We start from the raw sequence: 18,004 nt of genomic DNA, 5'->3' as shown, positions 1-18,004 counted from the left end.
TTTCACAGAAATAGACTCATACAACATGTGACCTTTTGTGTCTGCCTTCTTTTACCAAGCACATGCTCCCAAAGTTCATGCATGTTGCAGCATGAATCAGTGCTCCCTTCCTTTTTATGCCTGAATAATATTCCATTGTATGGATAGATCACATTTATCCATTCATCAGCTGATGGATATTTGAATTGTTTCCATCTTTCTGCTATTGTGAATAATGTTGAAATAAATATTTATGGGTTTTGTTTATATACCTAGGAGTGCAATGACTGGGTCACGTGGTAACTCTATGTTTAACGTATTGAAGATCTGCCAGGCTTCTTTCTGCTACAACCACTAGCCATGCAAGTGGGTACCCTGTGTACAGTGTTTGTCCAGAACTCAGGTGAAAATTTTAATACAACAGATATACTGTATTTTGTTTTTGTTAAGTTTTTCTTTGATTCCCCAAGAACCATTTTTTGCTCTCCTGGGTGTGCCACTGAGAATGACTGTCATCACGTCTGTTAATGCTTATAACAACTCCTGAAGTGGGTACTATTCTTATCTTCTTTTATACCTTAAAATCTGAGGCTCGGGGTGGGGGGGTAAGTGACTTATGACCCCCTGTGTCACAGCTGGTACATGGTGGCTCAGGGACTCCAACACTTGAGTCCACATCTTAACTGTTGGGTAATTCTGCCAGGGTTCAGCCTCCTGTCTTTGCCAGGGGAACAATACCCTCTTGACCTCTGGAAGGATTAAATTTCATGTGTGAAGCAAGCCAAGCCGGCAAGCAGGCCGAGCAGGACTGGCTAGTGATGCATCTTGCCTCTCTCTCCCGACAGAATCAATCCCAGCTCCTTCCTTAACTAGGGGTTCACCTTTTGGGCAGGGGCATTTACTCCCGGTGTGTCACAGCTGTAGCACCTGGTCTTTATCCTGTTAGATCATCAGAGCAAGAGGGGCTCTCAGAGGTCTGAGGTCCCTCTTCCTTAGTTTACAGGTCAGGAAAGCAATCTGCCTAAGATTAAGGATCCGGTGAGGTCAAGGTCTGGGGATCCCAGCCCTGTCCCAAAAGGGGCGGGGGAGGGGAGTGGGCAGGGTACATGCAAACGAAGGCAGGTCTCTGTCTGTCCATCCCTCCACCTATACATATTTACTCGTCCTTCCTTATCCTGTTCAACTCGGTTTCCAGCCCTGCCTCTGCGGTACGCTCACGAATGTGTGAACTTCAGTGTCCTTACCTGTAAAAAGAGGAGTCACTGAGCTATTGTGAGAAGCTAATGAGACATGTGCCAAGTTCTGAGCTGGGTTCTAGGGTCCCTGCAGGTTCTGGGGCAGCTCCCAAGGTGAGGGCAGTGGGGTAGCTTCAAGGGGACCCCTTTCAAAGTCAAAAAGCTGTCACACAGAACTCTTCAGTGTCGCTACTTTGGGAGGTGAAATGGGAGGGTCAGTGGGGAAATTTTCCCTTCTTACTACGGATACTTAAAATCATTACAGGAGTTTACATCGTGGCTCAGCGGAAACGAATCCGACTAGAAACCATGAGGTTAGGGGTTGTTGAGGAGCCGGTGTTGTCGTGAGCTGTGGTGTAGGTGGCAGACGCGGCTGGGATCTGGCATTGCTGTGGCGGAGGGTGGCAGCTGTAGCTCTGATTAGACCCCTAGCTTGGGAACCTCCATATGCCAGGGGTGCCCTAAAAAGACAAAAAAGAAAAAGAAACATACTATGACACAACCAGGTCCCTACTGCCTCCCTCCCACTTACTCCCCCACCCTCCCAGGCAGGTCACCTCTGATTTCTAACAGAAAAGAACAGTTTTGCTTTTATAATGGAACTGTCCGGTGTGCACTCGAGCCTCTGGCCTCCTTTCTCAATATTATGCTTGAGTTTCATCCAAACTGTTATCTCACTGTCTATTGAACTTCAAAGAAACACATGTTCCTAGATCCCCACGGAGTGACAGCTTTGCCGTAATAGCTCTAAATCTCGGCCTCCCGGAGGCTCCTCCGCGGTTCCGCGGGCCCCTGCCTGGGGAACCACGTCCAGCCTCCCTTTTCTCCGCCCGTCTCGGAGGCTCGGTCTGCGGCTGCGCGGTCACGTGACGGTTGCCGGCCCGCCAAGATGGCGGCCTCCAGCGTCGCTCTGCTGGCGGTATCCGTAACCCTGCCGCTGCTGCTGCTGCTGCTGCTGTTGCTGGTGGCGTGGAAGCGCTGGCGGTGGGGGCGCGCGTCCCGACACGTGATGGTCGTGGTGCTGGGCGACCTGGGCCGCAGCCCTCGCATGCAGTACCACGCGCTGTCGCTGGCCAAGAACGGCTTCTCCGTGACCCTCCTGGGGTTCTGCAGTGAGTGCAGGGGCTGGGGTCTGGGAGGGAGGCTGCACCCTCAGCTTTTGTCCCCACGGGGCTGAGGTAGGGGCGCCCCTTTTCTCTCTTCCTCCAGCAGCTCTCTGACATTGGCCCAGCCGCATCCTGGCTTGCACAGCTGTTGTCAGGTTTCTGTCCATCCTCTGCGGGGTGGGTCACTAGGAAGAGTCAGCATAAATCTAACGCCTGCCATATGCCACGACTGTGCTAAACTAAATGCACTCAGTGAACAGTCTCACTTGATCATTCTCCTGTAGGTGATAAAATGGACTGCTATCCAGGTGCATGTGACTTCCGGGCCCGTGCTGGTAACCGCATCTCTGAAACTACTCTTGTCGGGCTGTGTCTGAACCGACAGGCAGCTTTTCTCCTCTCCATTCCTCACCCTCAGGGCAGAGCTTTGTAGGCAGGAGATGTTTCATTTTCCCATCATGTCCAGCTTTTTCTCTCAGTGTGCAGGGGGAGGGGTGTCTGCTTCTCCATCTTACTCCGCCTTGACATCTTTAGAGGGTAGCTCAACCCCCATCAGCGAAAAGCAGGAATAGCTCCGGTTGCCTCTGGCCCCTGTATTTATTTATTTATTTATTTATTTATTTACTGAGTCTTTTTAGGGCTGTGCCCTCGGCATATGGAGTTTCCCAGGCTAGGGGTCAAACTGGAGCTGTAGCTGCCAGCCTACACCACAGCCACAGCAACGTCAGATCCGAGCCTCCTCTGCGACCTACACCGCAGCTCAGGGCAAGGCCGGATCCTTAACCCACTGGGCGAGGCCAGGGCTCGAACCTGCATCCTCATGGATGCTAGTTAGATTTGTTTCTGCTGAGCCACGACGGGAACTCTGTGGCCCCTGTTTAGTCTGCTATCCCAGGGCGAGGGGTTGGAGTGAGACTTTCTAGGTGTTTCTCTGTGGTGTGATAATTCTACTACCCAGGGAATCTAGATCAGCTTGAGTGCCTACTGTGTTCCAGACACTGTTACATAAAAGTAGATAGGATTCCAGCTGACCCTCTGTGGGTGGTCTAGTGGAATCTGGACAGCTGGCGTCATTCTCTGTTCTGGCTACTGAAGAACAGAGACAGGTTTGGGAAAGTCTCACTTTCCAAAACTCTTCCCTGTTTAGCCTGGGGTGTGGGATCACCTGATGTTAACTTAGATTGTCTTGTTCAGCACATTAAAGGTGGACCTTCTTTTCAGACTCCAGACCCCGTGAGGAGCTCTTGCAGAGCGACAGAATTCAGATTGTGAGTTTGACAGAACTTCCGAGACTTACAGGTAGGAAGCAGTTAACTTCAGATTTGTCTGAGTCTCTGTGTGTGTATGTATCTGCAAATTGCCAAGAACTCCTTTACTAGTGAGAGCTGTCTTCTGACTTGCAGTTGGGCCCCACATTCTCCAGTATGGAGTCAAAGTTGTATTTCAGGCAGTGCACTTGCTGTGGAAGTTGATGTGCAGGGATCCAGCCGCCTACATCTTTCTCCAGGTACGTGGTAGCTCTGCCTCCCACTGTGAGAACAACTGTGAGCAGTTTTCTTTAGTTTCCGGTTTTTAAAAAAGTCCAAATTGGTGAATAAACTGCATGTTCATGTGTAAGTGTGTAAAAACTTTTAAAAACATGAGTAGGAGCCTCTGGTATGTGTTCATTCGATTTATGGTACCCATGCCTTTTATTTTTCAGTGTCATTACAGATTATATTGTACTTTCTACTTAGCTAAATGTTTTACGTACATTATCTCATTTAATTCTTTACAACATTCATAAGGAGTAGGTTCTCATATTACCTACATTTGAAAATGAGGACCTAGGAAGTTCCCTTGTGGTGCAGTAGGTTAAGGATCTGGTGTTGATGCAGCTGTGGAGCAGGCTGCAGCTGCTGAGAGGGTTTGATCCCTGGTCTGGGAACTTCCACATGCTGTGGGTGCTGCCAAAAAAAAAGAGAGGAAACCTAGACACAGAGAGGTTTTGTAAGTAACATCAAGTAACGTCGACATACACACCTAGGAAGTGCTGGAGTCAGGATTTGAATCACTGACTCTGGTTGTCACTCTGGTTCTGGATTTATACTCTTAATCTCTTCCCTATACTGCTTTTTAAGACAGAGAAACTCCTTTTAATTGGCGGTGTTGTATCTTGACATGTGATTAGAGTACCTAATGTATTTACTTAGTCGAACCTCTTTTTTTTTTTTGGTCTTAATGGACACTTAGATTCTTTTTTTTTTTTTTTTTTCCCACTGTACAGCAAGGGGGTCAGGTTATCCTTACATGTATACATTACAATTACATTTTTCCCCCAGCCTTTCTTCTGTTGCAACATGAGTATCTAGACAAAGTTCTCAATGCTATTCAGCAGGATCTCCTTGTAAATCTATTCTAAGTTGTGTCTGATAAGCCCAAGCTCCCCATCCCTCCCACTCCCTCCCCCTCCCATCAGGCAGCCACAAGTCTCTTCTCCAATGGACACTTAGATTCTTACCGATTTTTTTTACTTTTACAAATAGTGTGACAGAGAGCATCAGTGAACGTGTGTCTTTCGCATGGGTCTGGATTCTTCTTGGGGTAAATTCCTAGGGATGGAAATGCCTGATCAGAGTCCATGCACTTAATTATCTTTTATTTTTATTTTTTAATTTTTTTGCTTTTTAGGGCTATACCTGTGGCATATGGAGATTCCCAGGCTAGGGGTCAAATCGGAGCTACAGCTGCCGGCCTATACCACAGCCACAGCAATGCCAGTTCCAAGCTGTGTCTGTGACCTACACCATAGCTCATGGCAACGCTGGATCCTTAACCCACTGAGTGAGGTCAGGGATCGAACCCGAAACCTCATGGTTCCTAGTTGGATTCATTTCTGCTGAGCCACATTGGGAATTCCAGAGTCCATGCCCTTAAAAAAACATATTTGAAAATTTTAGTTAATTTTTATTTTTTGTTTTTATGTATTTTTATTTTTTGAGGGCTGCACCTGAGACATATGAAAATTCCCAGGCTAGGGGTTGAATCAGAGCTGCAGCTGCCAGCCTACACCATAGCTCATGGCAACACTGGATCCTTAACCCACTGAGCAAGTCCAGGGATCGAATCCACATCCTCATGGACGCTAGTTGGGTTCATTACCACTGAGCCACGATGGGAACTCCCTTTATTTTTATTTTTAAATTTTTTATTTTTATTTTTAATGATTAGTAGTATTTATTTATTTATTTGGCCCTGCCCTTGGCATGTGGAAGTTCCTGGGCCAGGGCCTGAACCTGTGCCACAGCTATAACAAGAGCCACAGCAGTGACAACACCAGATCCTTAATATGCTGAGCCATCAGGGAGCCCTATTTTTGATTTTTTAAATTTTAAATTATTTATTATGCTGCGGTGGGCCCTAAAAAACACACCAAAAAATTATGTATTTTTAATTTTCATTTTTATTTTATTTGTTTATTTTTTTGCTTTTTAGGGCCACACGTGTGACACATGGAAATTCCCAGGCTAGGTTTTGAATTGGAGTTGCAGCTGCCACCCTATGCCGCAGCTACAGAAAGGACAGATCCAAGCCATGTCTGAGACCTACACTGCAGCTTGAGGCAGTGCTGGATCCTTAACCCACTGAACGAGGCCAGGGATTGAACCCGCATCCTCATGCAGTTTGTTTCCATTCAGCTACACGGAAACGTCTATTTTTTATTTTATTTTATTTTTTAAATTTATTTATTTATTTATTTTTGTCTTTTTGCCATTTCTTGGGCTGCTCTTGCGGCATATGGAGGTTCCCAGGCTAGGGGTTGAATTGGAGCTGTAGCCACTGGCCTACACCAGAGCCACAGCAACGCGGGATCCGAGCCGCGTCTGCAACCTACACCACAGCTCACGGCAATGCCGGATCGTTAACCCACTGAACAAGGGCAGGGACCGAACCCGCAGCCTCATGGTTCCTAGTCGGATTCGTTAACCACTGCGCCACGACGGGAACTCCTATTTTTTATTTTTTAATTAAATTTTTTTTGGTCATGCTGTGGTGTATGGAGTTCCTGGGCCAAGGGTCAGATCTGTGCTGCTGTTGTGACCTACACCACAGCTGCGGTAACTTGGGATCCTTCAACCCATTGTGCTGGACTGGGTGGGGGTCAAACCTGGTTCCTGATGCTGTAGGGATCCTGTTGCACCATGGTGGGAGCCATGCCCACGGCATGTGGAAGTTCCTGGGCCAGGACTGAACCTGCGCACCACAGCAGTAACCTGAGCCATAGCAGTGCCAATGTCAGATCCTTTTTTTTTTTTTTTTGGTCTTTTTGCCATTTCTTGGGCCGCTTCTCGCAGCATATGGGGGTTCCCAGGCTAGGGGTTGAATTGGAGCTGTGGCCGCCGGCCTACACGGATCCTTAACCCACTGAGCAAGGCCAGGGATCGAACCCGCAACCTCATGGTTCCTAGTCAGATTGGTTAACCACTGAGCCACGACGGGAACTCCCTACAATGCCAGATCCTTAACAGCTAGCCCACCAGGGAACTCCTCCATGCCCTTTTCTTTTTCTTTTTAGGGCTGTACCTGCGGCATGCGGACATTCCCAGGTTAGGGGTCCAGTCAGAGCTACAGCCTCCAGCCTACGCCAGAGCCACAGCAACATAGGATCTGAGCCTCATCTGCAACCTACACCACAGCTCATGGCAACGCCAGATCCTTAACCCACTCAGCGAGGCCAGGGATTGAACCCACAACCTCATGGTTCCTAGTCGGATTTGTCTCTGCTGCGCCACGACACGGGAACTTCTCCATGTACTGTTAAAATGTTGTGATGTATGGGAGTTAGAGCCCTAGCCTGGGAACTTCCATATGCTGAGGGAGTGGCCCTAGAAAAGGCAAAAAGACAAAAATAAATAAGTAAACAAATAAAATGTTGTGATGTGTTCTCGGTTAGTCCTGGAGTAAGGCTGGGCCAGTTTGTCCCCCACTCAGTGGGGAGGCCTCTCCCCCCCCACCTCACTACCACCAGGCCTTGCTAAATGTTTTAGAGTTTCTCTTATGATAGGTGGAAAATGGTACCTCTTTGCTCCATTTTTCATCGAGGATATCAATGATCTTGGACTTTTAAGGTTAGTCACCTTTTTTTTTTTTTATGACTTAAACCTTTTGGCCAGAAAGAGGGTCTTCCTTCTGCTTCTCGATTATCAAGAGCTCTGTGAAGATAATTAACTCTTTGACGTATATGTTGCGACTCTTGCTTGGTTTATTCGGAACCGTGTGGTCTGGTTTCCTCTTCTTCATCCAAGTCTCTCTTTCCCAGAACCCTCCAGGCCTGCCTGCCATTGCCGTCTGCTGGTTCGCGGCCTGCCTCTGCGGGAGCAAGCTCGTCATCGACTGGCACAACTATGGCTACTCCATTATGGGGCTGGTGCACGGCCCCGGTCACCGCCTCGTTCTGCTGGCCAAGTGGTGAGGGTCTGGGAGGAGGGTGCAGACTCCGACCCCGAACTGTGGCAGAAGGAAGGGCCAGTGTGGAAACCCGGGGGAGCTTGTTCCCCATGTGCTCTGGGGGCGGGGGTGCGGGCAGGGCTGGGGAGTTGGGCTGACGCATGTTACAGGCGATGGAAACAGAGCTGAGCCAAGGAGGGCATCGGTTAGCCCCTGAAACTGAAAGTCTGGAGAAATGGCAGACTCTGTGCTTGGGAAGGGCGTCCTCAGGAGCCCCCATCCCTCTCTCCACGTTCCCTCCTGGAGGTGTTTCTCAGGCTCTGGGAGCTGCTCCCACCCTCCTCCCCACCCATCAGGTTCAGTGGAGAGAGCAGGCCTCTGATCGGCTCCTGCTCCCTGGTGTCCTCTGACCCTCCCTGAGCCTGGGGGGCTTCGATACCCCATTGTCTCAGGTCTGGGACAAGTGCTGCACTGAAGAGCTGGGGTCCTTGGTGCACCCAGACCAGATCCCCAAATGAAAACCAGGGGTGCTGCAGCCGATGAAGCTGGAGAGGGAAGAAGGCCCTGGGGAGCACGTTAGACTGGGAGGCAGAAGTGTCTCCTCCGTGTGGACTTGCAGCCTCAAGCCACTGGCTGGCTGGGGCCTTTTCCCTGAAGGGCATTTGTGGGTGGAGGTCACGGCCGTGTGCCAGGCTGCGTGCCAGGCCGCGTGCCAGGTTTCAGGCCAAGACCTTTATCCCATTCGGTCTCCACGGCCCCCCAAGTGACGGTGTCGTGCAATCACTCTGTTCTTATTTATTTTTATTTTTGTTCTTTTATTGGGTTTAATTAGATTGGTTTTATTGCTGTTATTTTATTTTTCTAATGATTTTTATTTTTCCCATGATAGGTGGTTTACAGCGTTCTGTCAGTTTTCTGCTGTGCAGCAAGCAGGGTGACCCAGCCACACGTACATGTCTACATTGTTTCTGAGTACCCACTGGTAGCATCCTTAATGACCATATTTCTTTTTTTAATGAAAAGCAATTTTTTTTTTGTCCTTTTTGCCATTTCTTGGGCTGTTCCTGCAGCATATGGAGGTTCCCAGGCTAGAGGTCGAATCGGAGCCATAGCTGCTGGCCTACACCACAGCCATAGCAGTGCGGGATCCGAGCTGCGTCTGTGACCTACACCACGGCTCATGGCAATGCCAGATCCTTAACCCACTGAGCATGGCCAGGGATCGAACCCGCAACCTCATGGTTCCTAGTCGGATTCGTTAACAACTGAGCCACAACGGGAACTCCTGAAAAGCAATTTTTATTTTCTTCATTATGGCTGGTTTACAGTGTTCTATCAGTTTTCTACTGTTCAGCAAGGTGACCCAGTCACACATACATGTATACATTCCTTTTTCTCACATTATCATGCTCCACTATAAGTGACTAGATATAGTTCCCAGGGCTACACAGCAGGATCTTATGGCTCATCCATTCCAAAGGCAGGAGTCTGCATCTGTTAACCCCAGAGTCCCAGTCCATCCACTCCGTCCCCCTCCCCCTTGGCAACCACAAGTCTGTTCTCCAAGTCCATGATTTTCTTTTCTGTGGAAAGGTTCATTTGTGCCATATATTAGATTCCAGATATAAGTGATATCATGTGGTATTTGTCTTTCTCTTTCTGACTTACTTAGTATGAGAGTCGCTAGCTGCACCCATGTTGCTGCAGATGGCATTATTTCGTTGTTCTTTATGGCTACGTAGTATTCCATTGTGTATATATACCACATCTTCTTAATCCAGTTATCCGTTGATGGACATTTAGGTTGTTTCCCTGTCTTGGCTGTTGTGAATCACTCTGTTTTTATAAACTGGGACCCCAGGCTGAGCGTCCTCATGTCCCTTACCACACAGCTGGGAAGCGTGGGCTCCAAAATTCAGGCCCAGGCAGTCCAGCTCTGGAGGCTTTCCTTGCATCCTGAGTAAGGAACAGCCCGTGGGACCCACACGTGTTCCGTCACCCCTTTCGTTTCCAGTTCTCTTTCAGTTCTTCCCTGTCATCAGGGCTTGAGTCTCAGTTTGGAGCTAATCTGTTGCTAATGCCCCGCTGACATTAGCTAAACTCCCCTGGTCACACATGGGGAGCGAGCCTCAGCCCCACAGCCATTGCAGGGAATAGCGCCATGTGGCTGAGATTTGATAACGAGGCCTTTATTGTATTTCTTCTTCTTTCATGGCAGGAGAGACTGGATTTTCCCTTCTGTGGTGATAAACGGTTTCCCATGAAAGCAATTGTATTTAAGCCGGAGAACAATATGATTTAAAGAAAGGTGTGAAGGAGAGAATAGTACAGGCAGCGTTCAGAGCAGGCACTGGGAAGAATTTGGGAGACCCCAGCTCTGCAGCCTCTTCTCTATGAGAAGGTGCAGAAGTACATGGCGCTGGGGTAGGGGTGCCCAGCCCAGCTCCGGGCTGACCACTGACATGTCTTTTCAGGTACGAGAAGCTCTGTGGCCGCCTGTCCCACCTGAACCTGTGTGTGACCAACGCGATGCGGGAAGACCTGGCAGAGAACTGGGGCATCAAGTAAGGGCCTCAGGAGGCAAGGGGCCCCTCCCAGCACGGTTGGCTGCTGTGTCGTGTTGCCAAGGCATCGGGAGCTCCAGGAGGTTGTTGCTGGCTTGGGGAGGCTGAGGGCGTTTCTTTCCCGGCCAGCCACATGGTGCAGGCAGTTTGCATGTTAGGACTTCTCTCTGCGCCTCCCCAAGAAGGAAGGAAGTGTCCTGTCGGAGATTTGGAGCCCCAGACATCCTCCTTCTAGATCCTTCTGGGTCTTATATTCCTTACCCTTTCTCCCACCCTCCATAAAGCCCCACCATGATCTCGTTGCAGAGCTGTGACCGTCTATGACAAGCCGGCATCTTTCTTTAAAGAGACGCCCTTGGACCTGCAACACCAGCTCTTTATGAAGCTGAGCCGCATCTACTCCGCATTCAGGGCCCGGTACGTCGGCTGTTCTCAGCCTTCAGCTGCCTTCTGTATGGTCGTTGTGACCTGGCCCCTCCCCCATCTCCTTGCCGCAGACCCAGGGATCCGCGAACCCAAGGCCTGACAAACCTGTGGCTGCGGGCCCGCTGCCTGTTTTTGTAAATGATGTTTTATTAGAGCACAGCACATGTATTTACATGTTGTCCGTGGCTGGTTCTGTGCTACAAGAGCAGAGCTGAGTTTTGCAGCAGGGATGGTGCGGCCCCCAGGCCTGCAGTGTTCTCTCTTGGCCCTTAGGGAAGTGTTTGCCCTGCACTGGGCTGTGGGTGTCCTCCCCCCGCCCCCGCCGCCCGTGGTTCCTGACCCTCTGGCAGGGTCTGGGCACCTGCGTGTTCTCTGGGCATCTCCCAGGGCTAAGGAGAGTTGCCCGGGACAGTTGGAGGGGCCATAGCGGCCTCCTCTTAAGTTGAGGGATGAGGCGTTCCTGCTGTGGTGCAGCGGGATCATTGGTGTCTTGGGAGCTCTGGGATGCAGGTTTGATGCCTGGCACAGTGGGTTAAGGATTTGGTGTTGCCACAGCTGTGGCTTGGGTCGAGACTGTGGCTTAGATCTGATCCCTGGCCTGGGAACTCCATGGGCTGCCAGGCTGCGAAAAAATGGAAAAAAAAAAATTTGAGGGATGCTGAGAACCTTGAGCCCTGTGAGGCAGGAGCTGAGTTGGTTTTATCCACTATTGTGATTCCCTAGCATACATGCTCACACAGAGAAGTGGGCCTCGGGTGGTAGGGCCTCCTAGTGGCTCTGATGTGGCTGCACACTGACCACCGGGAGCCTGTGGGCCTCGCTGTGGCGGGAGATGGCCATCCGCGGCCTGAGGGCCTGCTCTGTGGCAGCTCACAGGCTGTCTCTGCTCCTGCAGCTCAGAGCCCTCGGACTCGGACATGGAGCGGTCGGCCTTCACAGAGCGGGATGCCCAGAGGGCAGTGGTGACCCACCTTCACGGGCGGCCAGCGCTGTTGGTCAGCAGCACCAGCTGGACAGGTGTCTGGACTGCCCCCCCCTCCCCCCAGGCCCTTTGGTTTCATACAGGCCCCTGGCACAGCCTGCGTCTTCTGCGCGGGGCCCCAGGGAGAAGGGGGGGTACACTGAGCTGGGTGGGGACATGTCTAGAAACTGGCCACTGACGCTTGGTTCTCTTTTCTCCCAGAGGATGAAGACTTTTCCATCTTGCTGGCAGCGTTAGAAAGTAGGTGTGTGGCTGTGATCAGGAGGCAGGCTTGTCAGGGGCTGTGGAGCTGGGAGATGCGTGCCTGGCCTTGTGTGGTGTCCTCTGCCATGATCTCAGGGCCGCTGGGCGGCCGGCCCAAGGACTCGGGGTGCAGGTGGCGGGCCTGACTCTCTGTTTGGGTCCCCGAGCCACCAGCCTCGCTCTGAAGGGCCGCCTCCAGGAGGGGGATGGAGTGGTTGGGAGCAGTGCCCCTCCCCCACTCCCTGGACCTCCCCGTCCCGCCTCCCCTCCCCCATCCATGCTGTCAACCCCTCTCTCGGCTGAATACAGGTTTCTAGTTATCACGTATTTCATTTCTTCAACACAGAATTTGAACAGCTGATCAACGATGGAGAAAGCCTCCCTTCTCTGGTCTGTGTTATAACAGGTACCCACCTGGGACTGGGCCTGTTCCCGTAGTCAGTGGGGGCAGTGGAGTGGACGGAACACCCATAACCTTGGTCATGGGTGCCTTCCCCGTGTCAGGCACATGGTGTGTGTGGTTGATCCTCACCTGGTTCTCTGGCACGTGGTTTTCTGCAACAGCTTGGCAGAGGGGAGGCTGAGATCAGAAGGGCTTCCCAGCAGGGCAGAGTCTAGATCTGCATCTCAGGTATCATGACCTGAGAGATGCCGAGCTGCTTTCTTTGCAGTAGTCTTCGAGCATCTTTTTGTTGTTGTTACAAATGAGAGGAGTCCATTGTCCAATGTAAGACTGTTTCCAAAGTTGCCCAGCAAGGGGAGAGAAGCAGAGAAGATTGGGGTGGAGAAGGAGGGTCCTGGCCCTAGTGGCCCACCTAGACAACCCCGCCCCCTGGGTCCCCAGGGGTGGCAGGAGCGCCCCTCTCAGGCTGTGCCATCCTTGGGGGGTGGGCAGTGTGCGGGGCATAGGGCAGTCTGTGAGAGAAGCTGTATTGGGTGCTGTGCTTCCCGGCCAGAGTTTATCCCACCGTGTTCCCATCCTCAGGCCCGCTGGGCACAAGCTGCTGGGGGGAAGGGCCGTGATCTCTGGTCGGCGTGCACACTCCTGGGGGTTTTTGGAAGGGGCTGGATGGGAGCCTGATTGGAGTTGCCGAGTGTGGGCCTCGCAGGGGCTTCTCAGGCCTGGGGCTCTGGGACGGGGCCAGGGGTGGGCTGGTACAGTGACTGGTCTTCTCTGCCAGGCAAGGGGCCACTGAAGGAGTATTACAGCCACCTCATCTGCCAGAAGCGCTTCCAGCACATCCAGGTCTGTACCCCGTGGCTGGAGGCCCAGGACTACCCCTTGCTTCTAGGTAAGAGCATCTGGCTGGAGGCCTCTGGGGAGCGGGCTGGGGTTTAAATGGGTGTAACTGAGGGCAGGGGACAGAGGTTTTCTGAAAAGGCTTAGTAAGTTTTTTACCAGCCTCTTTGGCCTAGTCTTTATTTTTACAATCCTTTAAAGATTTAAAGCCATCTTCAGAGCTCCAATTGTAGCTCAGTGGGTTAAGAACCCAGCTACTATCCATGAGGATGCCGGTTCGGTCCCTGGCATCACTCAGTGGGTCAAGGATCTGGTTGGTGTTGCTGTGAGCTGTGGTGTAGGTCACAGATATGGCTCCAATTTGATCCCTAGCTTGGGAACGTCCATATGCTGCAGATGTGGCTGTAAAAAGAAGAAGGAAAAAAAAAAAGTCATTCTCTGCTCAGGGGCCTACACTCGCAGGCCTCAGGCTGGGTTGGGCCCTGACTCCTGGACACGTGGCCGTTTCCTGGTGCGCCAGCTCCTCCCTGCCTGGTGGGCCCCGGAGCTGTATGCCAAGGTCAAATCTGCATGCTCCAGGCCTCCACGCCCTCCTGTCAGTCCTGCCCTTCCATTGGGCAGAAGGGCTGGTCTGGGCTTGGGTGGGGGCTACTTCCCAAGTCTGAGAGGTGTCGAGTTACACAGTGTGGGTTTGCTCAGGGAGGATGCCCGCCCAGCTCCTTCCGGCTTGCTCCCTTGGCTTGGTGCCCGTCGGTCGCTAAGGCCTCGGTCTTTAGCAGCCAGTCCACGGTCTTGGGGGCTCCTCTGCAGGCGGGAGCGCCCACCCCACCGAACAACGCCGGGTTGCGTCCTTGGCCTGATCTTCGGTGACACGTGGTGTTCCATTGGGGCTGCTTTGGGTTCCTTTTCTATTATTGAGAGAAAATATACATAGCAAAATTTGCCATTTTAACCATTTTCAAGTGTGTGCAATCCAGTGGCACTAATTATATTCATGGTGTCCAACTATCGTGACTGTGTCTTCCCTAAATGTTCCATCATGCCAAGCAGAACCTCTGAATCAGTTTTTTTTTTTTTTTTTGCTTTTTAGGGTACTCTGAACTTATGAGCAGTAATTGTTATAGCTTTTAAGATCTATCTTGGTTGAGAGTTCCCTGGTGGTGCAGCCGTTAAGGATCTGGCACTGTCACTGCCGTGGCATGGGTTCTATCCCTGGCCCTGGAGCTTCTACATGCTGCAGGCATGATCAGCCCCCGCCCCCTAACCACATCACCACATCGTGGTTAAGGAGTAAAAGGGGGTTTGGTGAAGGGTGGGCAGTTTTCAGAAAGGGCCGAGTGGCTGGGGTGGCAGGTGGGAGGCACCTCCGTGTCCCTGCCCCACACGAGGCTGCTGGGCCAACTCCAGGCGGTCATCTGCAGGGTTGGGGGAGATATTACCCCCTCTCCACTCCTCCCCGAAGGCCTCGGTCCACAGTCCCATGGGATGTGTGGTCACCGCGTGCACAGCTGGCACTGACGGCCCCTCACCCTCACGCTCACCCTGCAGGGTCGGCGGACCTGGGCGTCTGCCTGCACCGCTCCTCCAGCGGCCTGGACCTGCCCATGAAGGTGGTGGACATGTTCGGGTGCTGCCTGCCCGTGTGCGCCGTGAACTTCCCGTGGTAGGAACAGAAACCCAGTCTTCCTGGATCAGGGTCTCGCCTCGGCAGTTGGGGGTGGGGGGAGGAGGCAGGGAGACCAGCTCGGTCAGAATCGGCCCCAGAGACCTGCCTGGAGGCCGCGTTGTTGGGGCAGCTCAGCCACCCACAGGGAGCGGGAGCCCTTGCAGACCGGGCGGCTCCCACTTAGGGCTCATATTGGATGAAAGCTCTGAGTTTGGAGTCCCTTGTGGCTTAGTGGTTAAGGATCCAGTGTTGTCACTGCTGTAGCACGGGTTCCATCCCTGGTCTGGGAACTTCCACAGGCCGTGGGCGCAGCCAAAAAACAAAACAACCACCACAAAGCTACGAGCCTTAAATTCTCCACGTGGGGGCTTTTGCTCATGGGCAGGATTGCGCTGCACTTGCCCTTCAACTCACGTGGACCTTTCTTTTCTCTCCCTTTTGTCTGCGCTCACGTAGTTGGATGCGGATCAGTTAAGTGAGTGTGATTCTGTCTCCGCTCTTCCTGGCAAAGATGGGCAGGAGAGGGTGTCTGGAAGGGGCTGTGTTGGAAGAGCTTCTAGAGACAGTGGCCCCACTGAGGGGCCAGCCTCCGCATGGGAAATCCAGGATGTTAGACCCCAGGCTCAGGTCATGTTGGGGTCAGCCAGCCCCCTTATCACCTCCAGGCCTGTGTCCAGCAGAGTTGTCTTGTATCTGGTTTCTCTGCCGTGGAATTAAAAAAAAAAAAAAAAAAAAGCAGAACTTACCGAGCATGTTCTCAAAGAAAAGAGCATGCAGCACAGAAAGTCCAAATACCTCCTTACTGCTCCTCCTTCCCCAAGTTGGTATGGATTTTAATTTTTTTCCTTTTTCCTTTTTACAGTCATACTTGCAGCATATGGAAGCTCCCAGGCTAGGGTTCAGATTGGATCTTCAGCTGTCGGCCTGCACCACAGCCACAGCAATGCGGGATCTGAGCCACGTCTGTGACCTACACCACAACTTGCAGCAATGCCGGATCCTTAGCCCACTGAGCAAGGCCAGGGATTGAACCTGCGTCCTCGCAGAGACAATGTCGAGTTCTTAACCTGCTGAGCCACGTGGGACCTTCCGGGTTTTTAATGTGTATCCTTCCAGGGCTCTTTTTCTGTCCGGATGCCAAATCTAAGAACAGACTCCCTAACCCAGACCTGACCCCCAGCCTAGCCCGCAGGTGGGTGGGGCCTGGGTGGCCACTGTCTCTCCTCCCTGCGGCTTCCAGAGAGCCCGCCTTGTCTCCGCAGCTTACACGAGCTTGTGAAACACGAGGAGAACGGCCTGGTCTTCGAGGACGCGCAGGGGCTGGCAGCTCAGCTGCAGGTAGCATGTCTGCCTCCAGCCTGGGGCTTGCAAGGTTTTGGAGATTCCTTGCTCCTGACCTGGGCTGGGTCTGGGTGAAAAGCGGACGGAGGGAGGGAGCGGTGGTCTCATGGCCTGGATCCCTGGTGGGCCTGGGGATCAGGGCTCACACCACCTGCCATCTGGGTTTACTGAGCCCACACCACACAGGTGACGCTAGAGCCAGGTGGACTGTGTGTGGCATTTAGGGAGCGTTTGGATCCGGGAAGGGAGTGAGGATCAAGGGAGCTTCCTGGACCAGTCTTAGGCGATGGATGGGCATCTTCAAAGGATACTGATTTCTTAACTACATATGACAAAAAGTACTGTCATCATTGACAATCTGTGGATGAAGGGGTGTGGCTGTGTTCCAGTAAAACTTTATTTGCAAAGACAGGTGGAGGGCGGCCTGTGGCGCACAGGCTGGAGTCTGCAGACACCTGGCTTAGTTTAGCAGAGCTGGGAAGAGCAGACATTGCCTGGCTCTCAGCATGGGCAGGATGATGCTGGGCTGAGGCCGAGGGGTGGGTGCTCTTGGTGGAAGGAGCAGCATGGCAGAGGTGGGGGCTGCTGCAGGGCACGGGCTGTGGATGGTGAATGCTGCAGCTCGGCTGTGCTGTCAGGTCAGAGCCGAGTAGGAGATGAGCACGGCCTGGGTGTGAGGGCCCCCCTGTGCCTGGTGATGGAGGGGTCTCGCTGCCTGGGGACACTGGGGTCAGCTGTGTTGAGAAGGGTTCGTTAGCCGGGCCTGGTGTGGAAGTGGGTAGGGGCGGGAGGCCTGCTGGAGGCTTCTGGAGACTGTGGTGGTTCAGGACGTGCGGTGATGGTTTGAGCAGACTCACCGGCCTGGAAGCTGGGGCTGGGGGATGTGGGGGAGCCTAGGCTGCCCGAAGGAGGAGGAGCAGCTCAGGGTGGCAGCTGGGAAGGGGAGGGAAGGGTGAGGAGGTAAGTTGTTGCCTTTATTTTTCTCTTAGTTGCTTCTCTCCAAGTTTCCTGATCCTGCTGGCAAACTGAACCAGTTCCGGGAGAACCTCCGCGAGTCAGAGCAGCTTCGCTGGGATGAGAGCTGGAAGCAGACGGTGCTTCCTTTGATTTCGGACACATGACCCCTCGGGGTGCCCACAGAAACCCCAGAAGTGTCTGTACTGGTGGAAAGGCCCTCACGCGGACGTCCTCCCCTCCCTCTTCCTCCCCAGAAGCCGGTCTGGTCCCCTCCTCTCCTCGCAGCCACCTCCGCTGCTGGCCAGTCCCCGGGCAAACTCTGTAGAGCAGCGCCGCCTGGTGGACGGCAGCTTAAAGGAAGGGGAATTAAGTTACTTTAATCTTTGGGTTTGTGGCCCGGCAAACTGGTTCTGCCTGGTTTCTTTGGAGGTGCTGAATCTCTTCACTCGTATTCTTTTTCAGTCTTGTGAATCCCCCCCCACCCCCGAATCTTATGGCCTTCCTGTTATTTGCTTGTGGCATCTTCAGCTTCTCCTTGTTCCTCTTGTCTCCTGCTGTTTCTGCCTTTCTCAGCATCCGACAGGTCAGGTAGTGTCCCTGACATTCTGATTTCTGTCTTGGAAACAGGTATGCAGCCCACTGCACTGCAGGGGTTGTTAGACCGCCCATGTGTACAGCAGGCTTGGCTCCCTGAGGGACGTGTGTCCAGGCTGGGGACAAACAGACTTTGTGTATGTTTTTATTTGCACAAATGAAATGCTTATCACTGAGCCTTAAATTTTCATCTCTAATGATTTATGGTGATTTGCTCAAGAACTGAGACAACAGGCAGAAAGGG

The 18,004-nt window shown here is 52.4% G+C and overlaps 1 protein-coding gene across 2 annotated transcripts; it reads left to right on the top strand.

Annotated features, from left to right (window-relative positions):
- Positions 1-2,092: 2,092 nt before the first annotated feature.
- Positions 2,093-17,944, top strand: ALG1 (ALG1 chitobiosyldiphosphodolichol beta-mannosyltransferase). 2 transcript variants are annotated; one of them, XM_047780560.1, is made up of 13 exons: positions 2,093-2,326; positions 3,542-3,619; positions 3,724-3,827; positions 7,620-7,768; positions 10,222-10,311; positions 10,618-10,728; positions 11,633-11,754; positions 11,921-11,959; positions 12,309-12,368; positions 13,144-13,254; positions 14,751-14,865; positions 16,131-16,206; positions 17,199-17,944. In XM_047780560.1, exons 1-13 carry the CDS (start codon positions 2,104-2,106, stop codon positions 17,328-17,330), a joined length of 1,410 nt encoding a protein of 469 aa, XP_047636516.1. In that variant the 5' UTR covers positions 2,093-2,103; the 3' UTR covers positions 17,331-17,944. The 2 variants fall into 2 exon arrangements, with proteins under 2 accessions (XP_047636516.1, XP_047636517.1); XM_047780561.1 differs by lacking the exon at positions 16,131-16,206.
- The last annotated feature ends 60 nt before the right edge of the window (positions 17,945-18,004 follow it).

Source organism: Phacochoerus africanus, chromosome 5, assembly GCF_016906955.1.
Source record: "Phacochoerus africanus isolate WHEZ1 chromosome 5, ROS_Pafr_v1, whole genome shotgun sequence".
NCBI classification, from domain to species: Eukaryota; Metazoa; Chordata; class Mammalia; order Artiodactyla; family Suidae; genus Phacochoerus; species Phacochoerus africanus.
This window is presented reverse-complemented; position numbering and strand designations above follow the sequence as displayed.